Source organism: Plectropomus leopardus, chromosome 6, assembly GCF_008729295.1.
Source record: "Plectropomus leopardus isolate mb chromosome 6, YSFRI_Pleo_2.0, whole genome shotgun sequence".
Lineage (NCBI taxonomy): Eukaryota > Metazoa > Chordata > Actinopteri > Perciformes > Serranidae > Plectropomus > Plectropomus leopardus.
In genome coordinates, this window is record NC_056468.1 from 17,630,066 (window position 1) to 17,650,563 (window position 20,498).

The 20,498-nt window shown below is 41.5% G+C and overlaps 2 protein-coding genes across 3 annotated transcripts; one reads left to right on the plus strand and one right to left on the minus strand.

Moving 5' to 3' along the window:
* Positions 1 to 213: 213 nt before the first annotated feature.
* Positions 214 to 3,724, plus strand: srrd (SRR1 domain containing). Of its 2 annotated transcripts, XM_042487897.1 has the most exons (7): positions 214 to 503; positions 596 to 636; positions 1,844 to 2,052; positions 2,144 to 2,242; positions 2,794 to 2,945; positions 3,027 to 3,291; positions 3,449 to 3,724. In XM_042487897.1, the coding sequence occupies exons 1-6, from the start codon at positions 355 to 357 to the stop codon at positions 3,265 to 3,267; spliced, it is 891 nt and encodes a 296-aa protein (XP_042343831.1). In that variant the 5' UTR covers positions 214 to 354; the 3' UTR covers positions 3,268 to 3,291; positions 3,449 to 3,724. The 2 variants fall into 2 exon arrangements, with proteins under 2 accessions (XP_042343831.1, XP_042343830.1); XM_042487896.1 differs by having other exon boundaries at positions 3,027 to 3,724.
* A 105-nt stretch (positions 3,725 to 3,829) lies between these two features.
* On the minus strand, positions 3,830 to 19,763 carry si:ch211-166a6.5 (clustered mitochondria protein homolog). The gene is made up of 28 exons (XM_042487895.1): positions 19,387 to 19,763; positions 17,749 to 17,858; positions 17,430 to 17,601; positions 16,070 to 16,207; positions 15,807 to 15,961; positions 15,557 to 15,711; positions 14,578 to 14,700; positions 14,324 to 14,456; positions 14,134 to 14,226; positions 13,851 to 14,017; positions 13,299 to 13,478; positions 12,756 to 13,193; positions 12,593 to 12,666; positions 12,399 to 12,503; positions 11,621 to 11,721; positions 11,378 to 11,530; positions 10,713 to 10,775; positions 10,343 to 10,575; positions 10,161 to 10,245; positions 9,877 to 10,030; positions 9,652 to 9,791; positions 9,286 to 9,366; positions 8,380 to 8,505; positions 8,184 to 8,293; positions 7,982 to 8,075; positions 7,773 to 7,898; positions 7,594 to 7,667; positions 3,830 to 6,118 (listed from the first exon to the last, which is right to left on the minus strand). Exons 1-28 carry the CDS (start codon positions 19,433 to 19,435, stop codon positions 5,470 to 5,472), a joined length of 4,281 nt encoding a protein of 1,426 aa, XP_042343829.1. The 5' UTR covers positions 19,436 to 19,763; the 3' UTR covers positions 3,830 to 5,469.
* Positions 19,764 to 20,498: the final 735 nt, after the last annotated feature.

The window sequence follows — 20,498 nt, forward strand, 5'->3', positions numbered from 1 at the left end:
AATCGATTTCACTATAATACATCCATGCTCGCAATTGTGAACCATTTCAATATAATTTCTTCATAGTTATTCGGTGCTTCCAACAGCTATATATTACTCGTCCGCTGCCCTTTTATTGCAGCCAATTGATTATTTGGATAAAAATGAGGATAAACCGCCAGGGAGTACAAAACTACATGACACCGGAAAGAGAAATCTGTGTGTTACATTCAATATAGTCCCATTTACTTCAGACTGACCTGTGACTTGCCAACTACAGCCAGCTCTTAAATGATAACTTTGTTAATATAATAAATACTCCTATCACATGTCTGTGTATGTGTGCCTACATGGGGCACCGGTGAATTGGCACACATGTCGGACCCCGGGGAGGAGTGGCAGGTGGCCCGGCGACGAAAAGGAGCAGCGCGGAAATCAAAATCTCCTCAGGTGGCTTTGAGCTCAGCATGCTGCCAGGAGCAGCTGGACATCCAGAGGACAGTCAAACGCATCAGAGACACGGTGTAAGAAGTCAAGTTGAGTAACAGACTCTTTGAATTGAATTTCTTTTGTCACGTGGAGTCCAGTAACGGTGTTGATACTCCCCCCTCTGCAGGTCTGAGTTGAGGTGTGAGGAGTTTTGGCAGCAGTGGAAAGGTGAGTATGCTGGACAAGTGGAGTTAGGGACTGTTCGTTATCTGTGAGAGGAGACAGGTGGTGCTAAAAGGGTAGGCATGTAAAAAAAAAAACCTTATAACCTCAATTCATAGCCGGGGCTATTATTTTCGTCCACATGGGACCGTTCTTTTAATTCCTTTTACACAAAATTGTTGTCCAGCAAAGATTGAAATACAATCAAATTGTTTAATTTAACCTTTTTTTGTGTCTCTCTTGTTACTCTGCTGGTATTCTTCTGTGGTGTTCATGGTTTCAGTAAAGTGAACTGAATGATTGAATTGTAGATAATCTTACCAAGTGAACCGTGTGTATCATGTCCATTACAGACAATCTAAGCACCTAACTAACATTATCTCCAGTGGGTAGCTAACAACCCAGTTTTATACCTCTAAAGAACTTCTATAAAAATGAAGTGCATGTTAACCAGGCCTCTAATTGAGGCAGGCCTTTAATTGTAAAAATGTGTAACCACACCAGTCTAGTAAAAGGAACTGGGCGTCTAATTGTAATCGGCTTACATTTGAAGTTTTACGCTAATTTTTTAAGGACTGCGACGACTTAAGTTATTTATTTTGGCTTACGGAAGGGCCATACAACTTTAAATAGCAAAAAAAAAAAAACAAGCAACAATCCATCCATAGATCATAAAATCAGTCAATATATAGTAATAACTTCATATAATAACTTGACAAAATCATTGTCATAAATACTAGGCATAAACTAGGTATTAAGTCATTATAATAAAATCATCATCAGTGCAAATTGAGATGTGTGTCACCATAAAATCAGACTGTACATGCCAGCTTAAAAAGGTGCCTTTTCAAAGGGGATTTGCCAAAATTAAACAGTTTGCAAGAACTAACTAGCATGCATGATAAGAGTGAGAAACCAAGGCTTTTTCCAACTACATAATTCTGTCCCCAAACTTTTAAATTTCAAACATCAAAGGTTTTTAAAATCAAACGAAGAAATTAAAGGGGTTGGGGGGGTCATGCATTTCCCCCAAGTTACTCAGGGAGGCTCAAGGAACATTATTTGTTGCCCTAGGGATAGTAAAATAACAAAAATGAAATAAAGTCACACCCCAGCCACCGCCCTCCTCTGATAAGTTAAGAACAGTCCCTTAGCACCAAATATTTTGATTGGCTGTGCAGCTCTGTGACCCTCTCAGGACTCTTGTCTTCAGATCAGCTGCTGGCAGCAGGAATAGCGTCCCTCTCAAAACCTCCAGAGAACAAAAACACTGAGGACCCCACCGACCAGCTGGAGAGCAGCAGAGATGGCAGACTGTGTCAGCAGCTGGAGTGTGTGTGTTACGGCCTTGGCTCTTTTTCCTCCTGTGTCTCCGCCCGCTACCAGCTCGCCATGCTGCTGCTGCTACTGGAGGCAGGACAGGTGAGAGGATGTGTTTATTAAATGAGATTATCACTCAACATGAGGCCCTGGTCATTATAAATTCAGTGTCTCACTGCTCCTCTCCCCTCAGATTACACTGAAGGACTGCTCTGTTTACGACCCGGTGTTCTCCTCTGGAGAGAGAGATGTCCTGAGAGAGCTAGGTCTGACTGTGCTAACAGAAAATGAGGTCAGTCGATGGCCAGTTGATGTGTTTTTTTTATCCAGTCACACAAGTAAAAAATCATTAGCAGATATACAGCAGGTGAACGAATAGATAATGCTCGTATTGTTGGGATTTTTTTCCAGCCTATTTAATACTAATAACTTATCACCTTGTTTGTAAAAGAATTTATATGTAACACAACTACTGTGAAATTAATACATATATAACTTTTGTCCACTCTGTACAATGTCACCCCCATCAGATCTTTCCTCTGACATCCGTTATGTATGCTATTTAAGACAAAAATAAATCACTGGGAGGGTGGCCCATTACACTGTTTAGTCAAGAATTTGTTCTTTTTCCACCCTCATTTTAAAGAAGGGAAATATAATAAATATATAATAAATATAATAAAATAAAAAATCAAAACTCCCAGTAAAGGTTTTGTCCCAATTCTTAAGAATGAGTGACAGATAAGATGACTCATTTCGAGTTCAGTGCAACTTCCTTTTTAAAGTAGGAAAGTAGACAGTCAATGCAAAAACATCATAATTCTGTCTCACCGTCATGTGCAGGAGGGGAAGCGTCTGGTGAACAAACCCACACTCTTTTACTTGATGCATTGTGGGAAAGCCCTGTACAACAACCTCCTGTGGAGGAACTGGAGCACACAATGTCTTCCTCTGATGATAATCATTGGAAACAGCTTCTGTGGCATGATGGACAGGTTAGTACAAGACATGAATGAGGGACTTAACTTTGAAAGAAATTGAAGAGAGGTGATGTTTCCTATCTGTCATCCTAACAGGACAATTGAGAGAGAGTTCAAGCGGGACTACCGCTACATTACTCAAGCTGTGTCTGTGTGTGCGGAGAGACAGCTGCCTTGTCCGTCCCGTCTGATTGACGTCTTCGGTGACACGGCAGTCATCACCTTTCCAACCAGCAGCCTTGACAGCCTCTCACAATCCACCTGGGCAGAGCCGCCTGAACCTGAGTACCAACACTGCTCTGATTTGGAGATTATTCAGAGGGAAAAACAGAGCTGAGGCAGAAGACAAATGGACAGCACTGTATGTTTTTTATAAGCCATTTTTAAAGAAATGAATCCTTCCTAAAACTGAGGACTGAATCTTGCAATTGCACCAAACGACCTATAACTCAAACATTTTTATTAATGGACATCCACACAAATGTTTGACAGTTTTTCTCTTTCTTTGATGGTCACAGGGTGGCAGTACAGGACTATGTATTCTGACTGATCAATTATCTTCTTCGTTTATCTGGGACAGGAGGAGCCAGTATTGATCCATCAACTCACAGTAGGTTATCTGCTCTTGATAAGCAGTATTTCATAAGTTGAAATAAGTTAACTTAAAATGTATAGTTACCCCTATCAGATCAATTTCAGAACAAATAATCAAGTCATGTTAAAGGTCCCATGATATGTTTATTCTGAGATTCATACTTTTATTTTGGGCTTCTACTAGAACATGTTAGCATGCTGTAATGTAAAAAAAACAACACACTACTCTCTCATACCGTCTGTCTGAATACACCTGAAGTCTTAAATGCTCAGTTGTAGCGTTTGTCTCTTTAAGCCTCCATCCCTCAGGGTGTTTATTGTACCACTGTTCTGTATTCAAACAGAGACAGTGGTGCATTAAACACTCCGTTGCATTAGCCTACATAGGCGCACTGCCCACTTATGCTGCAGTGTTTATTCAATTCTATTCAAAGGGACCTTATTAGCATGGAAAAGTTATATCTATGTTTCCAAAGCAAGTGTTCGATAAAATCAAAAGAGTCTATTTTCACTAAGATTTACCAGAATTTGATTAATATTAACACTGATGCTGATTGGGTACACCTCTGACACACCCACCAAACAGAAGGGAAACATACCTCAAAGTCTGCTGCACACTATTTCACACTGTTCTGAGAAAACATGTCGGTCCACCTGGAAACCATAGTGAAATGGTGGCCACTGTTTTGAGATTGAACCATAGGCTAAATAAAAATATCTTTATATAGAGTCTGTGGATTAAACGTGCACAACATCTTCCACAAATGTACGCGTCTCCTCCTTCTGTCTTCACAGCTGTGGGGGAATGACTAACAGCATCATAGCACCAGTTTTTGTCTTTATAGACTGTTTTGTTCAGTTACAGGTAAATCAAAGCACATTTATGAGCACACCTAGCAATGATGGGTGCGGCTAGGTGTGGCTCCCACTTACTCAGCGTGAGGTTCTCTAGAAAACCAACACTTTTTCACTGTGGGAACTCACCTTTTGAAATGACACGTTCCTTCAGGACCAGAGGTGTCAAACATAGCCCGTAAGCCAAAACCTGTCCAGTCTGGCCCACTGCATGACCATGCACTGATGCTGATACACTGTGAAGGCTAAGAGGTGCCAGGTTTCAGGAGCAAGTTAAACACCGAGTTGCCTACCTCACTGTGAAATTCTGCTTCAGAGGCTTTCTGACCAGAATACAGTTCTCTGGAAAAAAAACAATGAACACTTAATATGGTCATGTTTGACTAGATAGTGAATATTATGCAAAGTAAAGCAGCTTTGGCACATAATCTGTATCAGACTTCTATCCTAAATCAATATTGGTGGAACGCTATATCTAAGACATTGCCAAGACTTTTGATTTGTAAATGGTTTATAGGCAGACGATGAATATTCAAGTGTAACAAGAAGTCAAAGTGGACACTGGTGACATATTTGAAGAAATTCCATCAAGGTGCTTTCTGGCTTCAGAGCATGTTGCTGCAAAGACATAAAAATGTTGTTCCCACATCTGAAGTGAGTTGTGAGGATAGAAAAAGTATCTAACGAAAAACGGGCACTACTTTAAATGCTGTGAAGGAAATTTTGAACTTCCACTAAGGACATTAATGCATTAATAGAATCTTACCTTCAACCTTCACACACCATGTTCACATGCATATATATATATATAAAGAGATATATATATACGGTGTATGTATGTGCCAAAAAAGCAACGTCACTGTCAAACCAGAATAAAAAGTTTATTATTGGAAAAAAATGGCACTCAACAGTATAGCCCTCTCCCAGCATCAGCAATAACATCTCCAACTGAAAGTAATACTCTTCATCTCACTCTCTGTTACCGGCTTTACTGAATCAAATTACATCTTGGATCCTGGGAGAGTGTTATCTTACAGCAGTGACTCGGAAAAACACAACTACAACACTGTTTTCCTGTTTAGACATGTTTTCACTCCTCGGCTTTTCCGTTAGCAGTGACACTATCTGCTACTCCGTTGACTCCCCTGTCTCCTCCTCCGTTGGCTTTTGAAACAACATCTGCCCAGGTGCATTTACTCTTAAGGACTGAAGGGCTCACAGCGACGTCACAGGCTCCATTCATTTCACCATTAGCTTCACCTGACTCTGACTTCATCCCATCAACTGCATCGCATTTGACTTCCCCATTAGCCATGCTGGTGTTCACTTCATTTACTGCACTGCTGTCAGTTTGCTTTCCTGCAGCCTCGCCCTCTGACTCCCCGTTCATTACCTCAGCATCTGCAGCTGCTCTGTCACTGTCTCCTCCATCTACATCTGTTTTCTCCTCATGCAATTCAGCTGGCTCCACCTCATGACCATTAGCTGAAACTACAGCAGCGCTCTGCACCAAGGCCTCCTCCACTGGCTGCTCCTGTTGGCTCTCTGTGGTATTCTCCACTGCCGAACTTCCTCCATCCTCAGCTTCCTTCCCGCTTCCTGTTTCTTGATCTGAGCTCTTCTCTTCCACGTTCACATTGTCGAAGACGACACGCCCATTTAACATTGTGAATCCCAGTTCCTTTGCCACTGCTGCCTTGAGTTCGTTGTGCTTCTTCCTGTACTCCTGGAGCCCGTCTCTGAAAACACAATGAATCAATGAGTGTCTTCCTACCTAATAATAAATGACTGAAACACACACGCATGCTGCTGGAGCCAGTTGTGTTTGAAAAGATGATTTGAGATTTGTTTTAATGTTATAATGTCATTTTTTAATGAATTCTCTAGAGTTTCCAGTTCCTTATACTGTCTGTCATTTTATTCATTTATATTGCCATTTTGCATACTGCATCTCACCATTTTTTTGTTCTATTGTTTTAACTTTATCCCAACTCGGTAGGATTGATAGGACTGTTTGGCTTTTCTTAGTTAATTGTACCCTCTGAGTATCCCATTTCTGCCTTTGCTTTGCTAGTCAAAGTACTTTGTAAACTTTGATTTAAAGCTGCTATATAAATTAAGGAGTTGTTATTCTTATACCATTATTACCCACATAAACAGCAGCACACCCCCTTTCATACCACCCTTGAATTGACAGAACAATAACTTAAGTTTTATAGCCAAACATACTTTGCAGCTTATACTTGGATATAAACAAACAAAAATAGGAATAAAAATAAATAACATACTATTTATCCAAATAATTACACTGAGAAAGCAGAGGTGACTTTAGTTTGAACATCACCGGTATTAAAGTTGACCGTCTTTTAACAAGCTTTTCTGTTCTCAACTTGCTGTGATGATATATTTTTTCCATTGTCCTTTTATTGCATTATGCAGGGGGGTGCATATTCAACCCAGAAACTGTTATTTTTTTGTGTGCTTTTAAAAGCAGAATTCTCAGGAAAAAAAAACAAAAAAACCCTCATACTTTTAGGAAGAATTGCAAGTTGTTTTAAAGGGCAGATTTTTTTTTTACCAAAATTAAAAGTACTCTGTGCAGAATGGCTCCTTTCAAAGTGTTATAATATCATCTATTGTATCATATTATTTACAGATATCACAGATAGAGCAGTATTTGTGTATTTCCTGGCTGATAAGTAATAAAGAAGGGCCAAAATATGTCTGAAACAGTGGCACTATTACTTACTATGCCAGTTTTATATGTATATTATATATTATATAACAGCAAAATGTTCAGATTAGCATATATCCTGGTCACAATTATTTAAACAATCAAATTTAAGGGATCCTTTTCAAGAATATTTGTCATGTTATGTGTTAAAAAAAGATATCAAACAATATACAATGTTGTTGATTTTTTTTAAAGATTTTGATAACAGTATCAGCTTCAGATATCGATCAAGCTACAGAATTGTTGTTGTTGTTGTTACTGTTAAACACGCAAGTGAAGATAAGAGCCAGATTCACTCTTTTTGGCTTTTTGGGGGGGGTTGCCTTGCATAAAATAATAATATATTATTAATAATATTTGGGGGGGGGGGGGAAAATATAGATAGGGGGGGGCGCAGAAAATATAATATATTTATTATATATAAAATAAGATAAACATAAGATGATACAGAAAGAGGGCAGAGTCCATGCAGAAAAATACCTGTGTGTGAGGCTCCTGATCCCTGTCACCAGGACCATTTGCTCCAGCACAGTGTCAGATGAGGAAGTTATACACTGAGGACAGATTGGATAGACAGGTCAATACAAACAATGTCCTTTAACTTTGTAAGATTCAAATAGGCCGATTGTATCAGAGCCTACATGAGCTCCTGGCGTTACCTCCACTGCCTGCTCTGTGCAGTCAGCTCCTGCCTGTCTGAGAGAGCGCTCCACCTTCACTGCCTGCTTGGTTATGGTGCACAGGAACTCTTTGCTGCAGCGAGTCTGAGCGTGATCCTCACCAAACTGAGGAAGAAAATAACCATAAGATGACATGCACACTACAACCAAACTCTCTGTCACATGCTCTCACCTGCACATATACTGACCATGGAGGTGAAAGCAGTGAGGGCCTCTTTCTCGTGGGTCATAGCACTTCTGTAGTCACCTTTGCTGCACATCCACTGGGCCAACAGGTGGTGACTGCACAGACAAGAAACCAAGGGAGAGAAGTTGTGATGATAGAAAAAAGGGACCAAATAGATCAGCTTCTATACAAAATATGAGCGCATGCTAGAAATGTCCTCTTACCTGAATGCAGTGTGCAGATGTGAGGGGCCGAAGAAGGAGGTGTTGAGCCTGAGGGCATTCTGTAAGAACAGCCCTCTCTGATCTCCGGTCAGCACCAACCCAAGACAGCTCTGCAAGAAATCAAGAAGATTGCTAGTGTCAAAAAGTAATAATTGTTTACAAAGATATTGTGAAAATGACTTGTGGTGTAACCTACATCGAGTGTTGCTGTGTAGGGATGGTCCTCTCCGTGGACTGTTAGCATGAGCAGACGAGCTCTGAGGAGACACTTCTGGGCCAAGGCCGTCTCTCCTCCAGCAAACACATACACAGCCAAGAGGGCCTACATAAAAAAACCACAATTATAACAGTTACACACTGCACACATGACACGACACAGTGCATAACTCTGCAGAAATGTGTAGTCATGGACTGAGGATAAATATCTATCTCCTGCATCAAAATGTTAAGCTGCACTCTCTAGAGATATTCTGATACAGTTTTTTCCTTTTTTACCATACTGATTCTGATACATGAACTTGGGAATCAACCAATAATGAGTCCTGATCTGGCCTATTGAGTAGCAAAATCCCAGCAAAAACCAAAAACCAATGTGTCATCCAGAACAATACATTTTGTCAATTACTTCTGTCATGATCTTTCATGTAAAGCATCTTGTAACGCTTTGAAATATTGCTGCAGTTGATCCCTTGAAACTAAAGCCTTGGACATGATGCCATTCTACTGGTGGGACTTTCCTGTGTAAAATGTTGTTAAATAGCTGACATTTTGCTAATGGCTGGCTGACGTTACATTATTTACCAAAAATCTATTTTTCTTTTCCACTCCAAAACAGTAGGTTCCAGTGTCTGCACAACGTAACCTTTTGTGTAGGCTGCTGGGTTTTTTTTCAAACAAAGTGATTTTTGGGAAAACTGACAGGATCTGTGAAACTAATTTAAAGTATACTAGTATTGGCACGCGCACAGTTGCAGCGGCTCGGCGCTGTCACAGATGGCTTAGTTTTTTAGGATCTATGCCATGTCTGTGATGGCCTTAACGTTATCTTGTTGTTATTCTATAGCAATGACAATAAACTATTGAATTGAGCTCTAATACTCACATACTGCAGGATAGTGTTTGGATGGTCAAAGCCAAACACTCTCTCACTGATGACCACTGCTTTGAGCTGCACACTGCGAGCCTTGAGAACAGAAAAAGTGACAGAGATGACAAGAATTAATGGCCAGTTTCATGTAGTTTAGGAATTACGATCACTTCAATGCCTCAGGAATAAACATTTTCCAGAATGTTATAGTACACAAATACGCTTTGCAAAATCTTCTGCAAAGTAACTAAGTTGTCAGATATATGTAGAAGAGTTTAAAGTACAATAAAGTTAAGCAAGTAGTTATAAAGTACCTTAAACTGCAAGGATGTTAAATACTTGAGTAAATGTTAACTTCCTGCTGTTTAGCACTGAGCCTACCTCTGCTGCTTTCCCTTTCAGGAAGGCCACTTTGGCCATCAGGCCTTGGGAGAAACAGGCCTCGGGGTGCAGGTCATCACAGACTCTACCAAACAGATAAGTTGCTTCTTTCAGGTGCTCATGGGCCTGATCCAGCAGACCTGAAAAATGAGAAACATAGTCATTTTACACAGAATTTACTTTTTTAAGGTTTTGTACAAATACTTGAATCTTGAATTGACCCACCCTTGTGAACGAAGCTCTGTGCCGTGTGGTATGCCTTTGAAGCATCGACAGTCGGCATGTGAATGTGCTTGACAACAGGGAAGATGTTGAGGACGTCGTCTGGACCAATGGGAGCTTTGTTTTGGCTGTCAAGGACGTAGTCTCTCAGTCTCAACTGGTGTAGACACATAATAAACAAAGATACATTCTCCTTTAATCACACAGTGTCTTTAAGTTTTGAATATTTATATACTCATTATTTATATGAATATCTTTCAGTTGGTCTAATGACAGATGTCTGTTACCTGTACTCCAGTCTTTAAACAGAACTCTCTAAGCAAAGAGAGCTTCTGAAGGCCGTAGTGCTCCACCAAATGGTTTGGACCAGGGCTGTCACAGACAAAAATGACAGTTTTTTTCTAAAATTGACTCCCATTGCATAAGCAAACAAACATGAGGGAAGAACAAACAAAAGCTGTGTCCTCACCCAAGGCTGTCAGAGAGGTTATACGTTTCAGCAGCATCCTGGCAGACCAGGTTCCACAGCTCGGACCCTGTGAGCGTGCTCCAGGGCGTGCTTTCAGAGGCTCCAGCTCCTCGGCCACGCCGCCTGGACTTCTTTTTAGTGTCCTCCCCCACAGGAGTGGGAGTGAAGTGGGGGACCAACAGGCAGCAGAGGAAGTGACTGACAGCTGCAGAGAGACTGGGCACATCCACGCCCTGCAAAATTATAACCAGAGGCTGCAGGTCATTCTTTCTGCAGTGTGTGAACCCCGACATGCTGTTACATCACCACTTGATAATGAGGTGTGTCATACAACAATGAAGAAATGCTCAGACAGAATACTGTCAAATACCTGGAGGAAATTGTTGAACACTCGTCTTGTTGAACGGGTGAAAATTTCACCTATGACCGTTCTCTGGTTAAGACAGACAGAGGCATGTTAGAAAGCACAGTCTGGAGGGTGATTACATCATCGAGACTAACTTAAAGGGACAGTTCATGCCAAAACAAAAATACATATTTTTCCATCTAACCTGCAGTGCTGTTTATCAGTCTAGATTATTTTGGTGTGAGTTGCCTAATATTGAAGATATCAGCCATACAGTTGCCTGCCTTCTCTCCAGTGTAATGAAACTCAATGGCATTTGGCTTGTGGTGTTCAAAGTGCCAAAAATAAAAAATAAAACATCTGTAAAACTTGACTGGAAGGTTTCTTTCCCGAAATCATAATCCAGTTAGTCAAGATAATCCACAGACTTTGGAAAGTGACATTGCTGACAAGTTTTTCAGATGTTTTTTTTTTTTGGCACTTTGAGCACCAGAAGCTGAGTGCCATTTAGTTCCATTATATTTGTGAGAAGGCAGACATCTCTACGGCCACTGTCTCAAAACTCGGCAACTCACACTGACACAATCTAGATTGATAAGTGGCACTACTGACAAGAGGAAAAATATAAATTTTTAATTTCAGGGTGAATTGTCCCTTTAAGTTTGACTATTTTGGAAAATCTAACACACCATTATATGCCTCAGGCGCTCCTTGTGTTCTGATTGGCTGATGGTCTTGCTCACATGGCCTAGATACCGGAGGTTGATGCCTTTCTGGTGTAGCACCAGTTTGAGAGAAGCTCCATCCATTGGTGTCTCGTTGCTTTGTAAGCAACACTCCACCTGCACACACACAGACACGTGTATGATAAGCTGGTTTCCTGTTTGCAGTAGATGTGCCTATTATAGTATGTAAACAAGGAATCCACTTACAAAGGCCGGTATCTGATGTGTTATGATGAACGCTGCAGCTTCCCTCAGTAACCTCTCCTGCAGCTTTATTGACTTACTGTCACGAGGAGGGAAGGTTACCCCTTAACACAAAGCACAAGAACTTGTCATGTTGTGTCCAAGCAGAACAGGTGACAGTGGGTGTTAAGGTTGTGTGTAAAGGTCTAGTGTATAGTATTTAGTGGCATCTAAGGCATTGCAGACTGAACTGAGCCCAGAAGCTAACCCTGGTTCCCTCGTAAAAAGCCTGTTGGATTTTTCCATTGGATTTTGGATCATTGCAGAAAATCAGCTCTGTGGCAAATAAATGTTTCCTTAATGCAAATGCCAGATGTAAAAAGCTATTGTTAGGCTATAAACAGCCTACACTACTGTCGTGTCTCCACCATAACGAGGCTGTGCAGCATGTTTGGTGCAACATGACACGTCGCAGCGCAGTGTGATGACGTTCTGTTGTTTCATTAAGCCACTTGTTTGCAACAGCCTTTAAGACACATAACATATTTAAAGTTCACAAGTGGGGATATGTACTGAAATATTTTGTCGTAGAACAAAACATTAAAGTCTCTTCAGTTTGTGTTAACCACAGACCCTATTTCAGTCTTCTAACCCAAAACCTATTCAAAAAAAACACTGACTTTGAGATAAGGGAACTGAACTTGCTGAATTGCCAAAGAATTTCCGTGTTTTAAGACTCATCCTGGAGCCCACTAAATCCTACACACTCGACCTTTAACGCGTGTGTGGTTTCTCCAGGTACCTGGAGCGAAGACGCTTGGGTTAAAGCGCATTTCAAAGATGTACTCGTTGACTGATCCCACTTCTTTACAAGCAGCTCGTACTGCCTGTTGGGCTTGAGAGTCACCTGCAAGTGAGCAAACATTAGCCAAGTATAAAATAGCTCATTCTTCATTTTGGTCTCCATTCATTTAGATCTACTGAAACACTTCTTACTAGCTGTTGCACATTCCTCAAAGCCTCCATTCTCGTCCAATGTCTCCCGGACATGCTGAGCAAACTGGCAATGTCTAAAAAAAAGCAAAAAAAACTTTAGCTTTGTGGGAAAAAAAAAACCCAAAAGTGAGTTTAAAGGTGTTTTAATTCACGTTAAACTTACTTGTGCTGGATGAAGGCCTTCAACAGCTCTGGCCTCAATCTACAGAGTCCATGAGGGAAGCTCTTTGGAAGTCCAGAGTCCAAGTGGTAATTCTCTGGCCATCCTTCTTTTGCACAACCCTTCTTCTCCTCCTCCTCTTCACAGCTTTTACTACTCTCCTCTTCTCCAGTGACTGATTGACTTTCTGTCTCCACCTCTGGGCAGAAGTTGGCATCAGCAGGGAAGCTTCTGAACACATCCAGTATGTAGAACCTCCTATCAGCCCCCAGCAGTCCTTGAGCGTCCACAGAGGTGAACAGTGGAACCTTGTGATCATTGGGCGACACAACAACATGTTTCTGGAGAGACAGAGGTTTGCAAGACAGAGCCAGGAGCTCTAACAGCTGTCTACGCTGGGTTGACTCTTGGATTCCTGCATTTATTCCATACAGCAAGCCTCTATACAGAGAAACAAAAGTGACAATTAGCAGGGAAAAACCCAAATGTCTGCCTTACAGTGTGACACCACTGCCACAGTGTATTGTTGAATAATGGGTCCACTACCTCGAGGCAGGAGAAGCAGCCTGGTCCTGCTCTGAGCCCTCTAACCCAGGGGCCAGACCCTGAGCAGACAGACGCACTCCCCTGTAGTCTACAATGGCTGTAGGGAGAGTGTGCAGCCCCTGCAGTCCCTCAATGTCACTGTAGGCTTGAACTCCTTGAAGCTCCAGCCGCTGAGCTGCCCTGCAAGAAGTAGATAAGGAAATATTTCAATAATCAGTGCTGAGTCGATGCAATTCTCAATGTGAAACAGAAACTATTTTTCAATGCTCTTATCAGACACATGCATGGGTCCACAGTGTAATTCTTTAATTCTTAAAAGGATATTTTGCTCATTTTTAACCAGCGTTGTATCATGACAGTGTGGGTGGTATTACCAGCACCCAGATGTCCCTGCTCATCTCTCAGCTCAGCCTTTTGCTGGCTCAAAGGCTGTTGCTCAAACTACAGATAATACTTCATATGGTCCCCCAGCCACAAAACAATGTACACACTTAGGAGTAAATGGCTTTACATCTATAGGATCTTGTCATTGGACTTGTGATTTGCTCTCACCTGCGACCCCTTTCCCCACCAAAGACTGAGCTCGCTGCCCCCTGGCTCATGAACAGGCCGCCCCACAGGAAAGCTGGGTCCTCAGGGTTTCCATTCACTGGCTCCACAAAACCATCTACAACAGTTTCAGCCCCTTGTGTCACAGCCCTAACAAATGCACTGTTTACCTGAAAAAAGCAGATACAAATAAAAAGTGAGAGGAGGATAAGAAAAACAAACAGGTAATACTAGTCTTAACAGTCCTGCTGTTGTTTTGAGCTAAATCACAGCTTTTCTTGGTTACCTGTAGCAGAGCTCTGTCTCTCTGCAGCCTCTCCTCCAGACTGCTTTGAGGAAGATCTCTGGCAGCCTGCAACTCCTCATTCCAGTCTGGAGCCTTCATGTAACACACATAATTACACTTAATATCACTGCCAGCAGCATGCTACTCAATAAATACCAACAAGCGATTGTGCTGTTGTGATGTAAATTACCTGTGTTGCTGGCTGTTCTTCCACTCCCAGTCTGCTGAAGGTGTTTTTGTGAGTGCGAGAGGCACAGTTAGGCCCGAGCCAGCTCAGGGTGTGGTAGGGAGTGGGCATCACCTCTACTGGAGGTAACTGAGACCTACAGGAAGAATTACAACAGTTTACAATATCATTATGATCGGTTAATTACCTGAATTACTTGTATTCTGACAAAATCATGCAGTATTCATGCTGTCTTCATGCATCGTTAGTAATGTCACCTGTTTTTGAGTGTGGTCATAGTTTGTTTGAAAGCAGGGCTGATGTGACAGAGCAGGTCAATGATACTGTGACAAACTGGGGAAGACTGTGTGGGACGAGGATCAAACACGTCTTCTGTAGACCTGAGATGAGAAAGGGGGAGGGAAAAAAAACAATTCATAAGTAAACTGGAACATTTATCTAGTTTAAGTTCAATTATTTATATTTACATTTATACATAAGTCTAAAAGCAGGTTACTCAGACAGAATGGAAATAAAACAACTGGGTACAATATTAGCCTTTCATACATTTTCTACTATTTTTTTGCAATTATAAACAGAAACAGAACAGAAGTTATAGGGATGCTTGACCATTTGTATATCAGTCACTGATATAACCCTTCTTGCATGACTTCACAGTGAATGGAGAACCCAAAAGTGATTAAACAGTTCACTGTTAGCAGATCAGTCTGCACTGATCCATAATTAACCTCAGTCACTTAGTTAATTTAAATTATTCTATGACTTTGGTGTTTTAAAGGGCTAGTTTGCATTTAGCAAACTCGCACAATAACACAAATAAGCAAAATGATAGTAAGGCAATAGTAGACAAGCAGCTCTTGTGTTCAGCAAGGTAAAATTACTGTTTTTGTTCATGGAGTCTGGCTTTAAAGAGAGCACAGATAAGTTACACTTTTAGTTCAGTTCCGTTTGGAAGTGCCGAGCATACAACTGTATAAACGAGACTTGGATTTTGCTGCATGATTGTGTGAGAGTTTGTGAACAGATGTTTTGATAAAGTTTTGCTGTTGTTAAATGTGGACCCCTATGACCTCAATTTATCAAGAACTTTACGTTTTTTTGTTATTCTTTGTTCACTGTGGAGGCATGCAAGTTTTTTTCACCAATTCAGCATAACATGGAGTGAGTAACTGATACACAAAATATCATTTTGGGGTGTGAAGTGTTCCTCTAATATAATTATGTTATTTTTTTTACCTATTGAGAAAGAAACCTTTGGGACATGATGTGATGTCACACCGTCGTCCCTCCATTGTTACCACAGTGATATACAGGAAGTCTCCCTGCAGCTTCCTGTGTCCTGGAACCGGGTTCCAGCAGCTTAGAGACAAGTCCCTCAGGTAGCTGGGGGCCTGATGAGACATATAAAGACACAGAGAGTCAGTTTGTGTGTGTGAATGAGGGCAGCCCAGTGTGAAACAAGATACCAGATATATTATAGACGTACCTCTGGTTGGGAGCTGTGTGGTAGCAGGGCCATGAGCGGTCTCTCTGAGGAACCAGGGAGGAGGTACTCCGGTGGAGCTCCATCCTGGTTGGGTGTTTCTGTCTTTGTATTGCTTAAAGAGCGTTTCAGGTTCTTTCCATTCGGTAAGCTAGAGTCTGTACCAATTATAGGAAGATTTTCAGTGTGAGCTTAACTATTATCCTTTTGTTCAAGTGCACTGTGTGTGTGTGCGTGCGTGTGTGTGTGTGTGTGTGTGTGTGTACCTGGTGTTTGTGCATGTGTGAGTGTCTCTAGCACGCTCGGTGAGCGTCCTTCTCTCAGTGCATCCTGAGGTCCAGATGCTCTCAGCAGCTCAAGCACACGAGCCAGATGGATCCTGGCTGAGCGGGCGGTGTAGGGTTCTGGAAAGACACACATGGCAGTAAAGTAATGGTTACACTGACCTTTAGGAAACTATGGATACCTTTTAAACACCAGAATGCACAGAGCAAATACTCAAATAATTAAACAGTGTTTATGTTATATATATTTTATACATATATATTATATTAATCAATAATGTATATTCCCAAATCTGACAGGATATATACTGTGCAAAATAACAGATTGGCAGCAGGATAGTTTGTTTCAGTATTTCAACAGCTAACTTATGAGAGACAGACTAATTGGCTTGCACACACTTGTAATCTCTGAAACTATAAACCTTGTTACAATGACTCAGGGAAAGGTGAGTCAGCAACTTACATTGAGGTGAGAGAGACTTAAGTGTGTGTGAAAGGGAAAGGGTGATGGCTGGGATAAAATAATGGTCAGGAAATGTTCTAATATTCTGATATTCTGATCTGTGAATAATCACTACACCCTAAATAACCCTAGATATGCAAATAAATAATGTATATGCAGAGCAAAAATTATACTGTTAAAAGGCCAGACAACAACTTAATGGACTTCAGAACGGAGTATTGTGGAAACAGCTATAACTGCATCTATGATGGGGAGGCAGTAGTTCTGTCCTAGGGGATCTGGCTTGGGAACCCAAACCACAAGTCCCAGCACAGACCAAGTACATCATGTGGAGTGGTAGTGGGAGAGATGCCAGTTTGCCTCTGGGCACAGCAGAGGTGCCCTTGAGCAAGGCACCGAAGCCCTGACTGCTCATTCTGAGAGGCAGCCGCCTTACTCTGACATCTGTGTCTGTGTGTGTATTAGGTTCTGTTTGTGTGTGTGTCTGTTTTGGACTAATGCGTTTGTGTAACTATCACAACAGTCAAAAAATTGAATTTAGTGTGAGTGTAGTTTTGACTATAGCATCTTCTTCTTCTTCTTCTTCTGTTTAAAATGTATAAAAGTTGTGATAAAACTCATTGTCAAGATATTGAATGCAGCAGGACCACACGGCTATGGTATTAAAAACAGTATGCAAGACAATAATGGAAAAACATTGCAGAAATTAATAACATTAAGAATGCAAGTTATTGAAGAGGCAGTTCCGCATTCACTTAACAAAACCTTCTGGTCAATTTGACTGTAAAAACATGCTTAAAATGTATGTTGGACATAAAGCTCAACTAAAATAGAAGGTTCTCAAAAAAAGAAAAGAGATAAAACAAAAAGGAATGCTACCTTCCACCAGACGAAGGATGGCTCCTGGTTTAAGCCCCTTGAGACTTTGCAGTTCTGCTTGAGGGTCCAGAGTCGTACCAGCGAATGAAAGTGAAAAGTTGGAACGTGGACACACCTCTTCCCTCGAAAGCAGAGTCATAATTGTGTCTTGAACTAGCCAAAATCCATGGACCTACAAAACCAGCAAGCAATGCCAAAATATAGATCATAAGCCTGCCAATGGTTTAAACAGTGGTTCTCTATCAGGATAGTCCCTGCAAAACTGCTGGTGTCCATTTTAGAGAATAAGAGGAAACAGAAGTCAGTCTGTTTTTTGTACCTGCAGCTCAAATGGCTCTACTCCTGCCCCCTGGATCTTCACAGGAAAAGATGTGTCCTCCTGTTGCTTGATACCAGCGGCATCCTTTTCACCAGTCGGGCTTACTACATCTGTTTGGAGGAGACAAAGAATAAGTGAGGATAATCACAGAGCACTCCACTGGAAAGGCAAATAGTTTAGCTCGTTCTCTGTCTTCCGCTCATTACATGCTGGGATCGTTTCCAGCTTACTACCACACAGAAAACACACAAAGAAATGAATGAAAGAATAAATGAATGAATTATAATTGTGGCTTATTTCGTTCAGATTCCATCGTCTGAATCAAACAGGAACTGTAATCTCCTATAAAATGATGATGAGCTGGACTGAAGAGTTTGTCTGTGTGTGTGTGTGTGTGTGTGTGTGTGAGACAGAGAGAGAGAGCGCCTGAGGGAGAGAGTGAATTTATGCAAGAAACTGTCAAAGAAAGGGAAAGTGGGGTGTGTCTGCCTTTTTACACAGCGAGAAAACCAAAGGGAGAGCAGGACTCAGCGTGTTTCTCAACCTGCAGTGTGACTAAACCTGTTGAATTTGCCTACTGGCCCTCATGTCATCTCAGGGTGAAGGGACAACCACACCCAGCGCCGGCATGTGGAGACAGTAGAACGCTAAAACACATAAAGTAACAAACTTGCAGCCTGGCAGAGGAGTGTGCTCGCATTCACGGATGCTTGAACACATTGTATGTACAGCACCTTTGGCATGTGCACGACAAAGCATAAAATTCACTTTGCACTCATCTCTGAAGATTGTAATTCATTGTATTGTAAATCCCCAGCTCTTGCTGTCAATCTGGGACTACTTTACTGCTGGAGAGCACCCAAAAAATAACCTCTGTTCACGATTCGCTGGAAAAGGGTTCCTCCTCTCTGTGGGCACCGATCCATCAGCCTCTTCTCTACTCTACTACAGAAAACAGCATTGTTTTCAGCCCTGACGAGTTTATCTTGGCACTGATTTCTGAGGTTGGCTTGTACCTTAAACTTAACAAACTAGTAGAATTCCTTCCCTGTATGTCACATAGCAGTATTACATTCAAATGAATGAACCTATCAGTCACAATGCTGTGCCCACAGATTCATCTCTTGCAGGCACCTCAGGCAAATCTTACCTAAAGACGTGCAAACACACACTCTTCATTAAACCAATCTTTCTGTTTTGTGAAGGGGAGTGGCAAAGACTCAAAGAAGTTGAAAGGCCCACTTGAGAGTGTGGCAAAAGGATTATAAAGTAGATAAGGTTAAAAAAAAGGTGGGAGGTTTTTGACTTAAGATAAACAGCTGTGTACAGAGATATGCATAAATGCTATTGTTTGGTTTACTGTTACGAAAGAATAGCTGAGGGCTGACAGTTTGTCTTTGCTGCATACATTTACAACAAAAGTTAAAAGTGAGGAGCAGCTTCTCCCTGTGGTTAAAAAGTTGGTGAAAGCGAAGCATCAGCCATGTTCAGAGTAGCAGTGCAGTGCTAAATCTCCCACCCTCCTTACATTCTTCAGCGAGGGAGGCACCAGAGGAAAAAAGAAGGAAGAGGAAAGCACAAACAAGACAGAGTGAGAGGGAGAGAGAGAGAAAAAAACACATTGTAGGGATTTCTTACCAGCCTTGGCCTGATTTCTTCCTCCACCTCTCCTAACTTTGTCCTTCATGGCTGCGTGTTGTAGTTTTTCTTGAGCTGTCCTCTTGTGCTTCTCTGTGCTGGAAGCGGCTTACCCCCTCAAAGTCTTGCTTCAAACTGCTGGAGGAATACACGAGAGAGAGGGTGAGTGGAAACGTGCAGCTGGATTTTTAAAGAGAACCCAGCACAGTGAAAGCAAACTGCTGTCTGTTCAGGACTGTGACTCCTGCCCCTCACTACAAGGCAAACTCAGCTTATCTGTTCTCCCTGAATAAAAAAAAAAAAAGCCACACCCTCTTATTGCTCCACTCCACACAAGCTCATTACTCTGCATGTCTCTCACACTTTGTTGGACTGGGTGTGTCTAGATCTACTCACTCTTCCTTCCCCTGGCATGTTTTACTCCTCCCTCTCTGACTCCACAAGCCCTGCAGGGGAGGTGGGAATAAGCACACAGTGTGTTAGGTAGAGTTTTGACCCGAGTTGACCACCAACGCTGCTTTTTACACAAAGTACTTTGTGTTACAAATGTTGTTTTTTTTAGTGGATCTGTGTGTGCTTTTGTGGAAACAGAGGAACATGTATCACATATGTTTCTCCAATCTAAGGTCAAGGGAGTGATAGTGATATCATGTCATATGTCATATCTTACTCATAAAAGTGAAGTCAGTTTGACGAATATTAAACCACAAGACAGTCAACCTGCCAGAAATGGGTGTGTTTTAATTCTCAAGATGTAGTTTCTCTGTTACTGTTAAGAGGCCTACACCTACTATACTCACATTTCACACATACCTGGGCATATCTCAGTCCAACCCAAACAGTAAGATCTCTGGGTTAGGCTGAGTAGGTGACTTGCTTGGTATTACTAGAATGCAATGTTATATTGACTGACATTTTACAGTATGTTGGGCTTTGGTTTGGTCACATCTCAGCCAAAATACAGGAGAGTCAAGCATGCATCGGCTGGAAATATTAACCTGATTATTCCTGCAAGTGTTCGACATGATATGAGGAGTACAGTGGAAAAAAGATCATATTAAAGCCTCACTCTGGCAACCAACTGCATTAAAAAAACACATGTGTGCTTATAA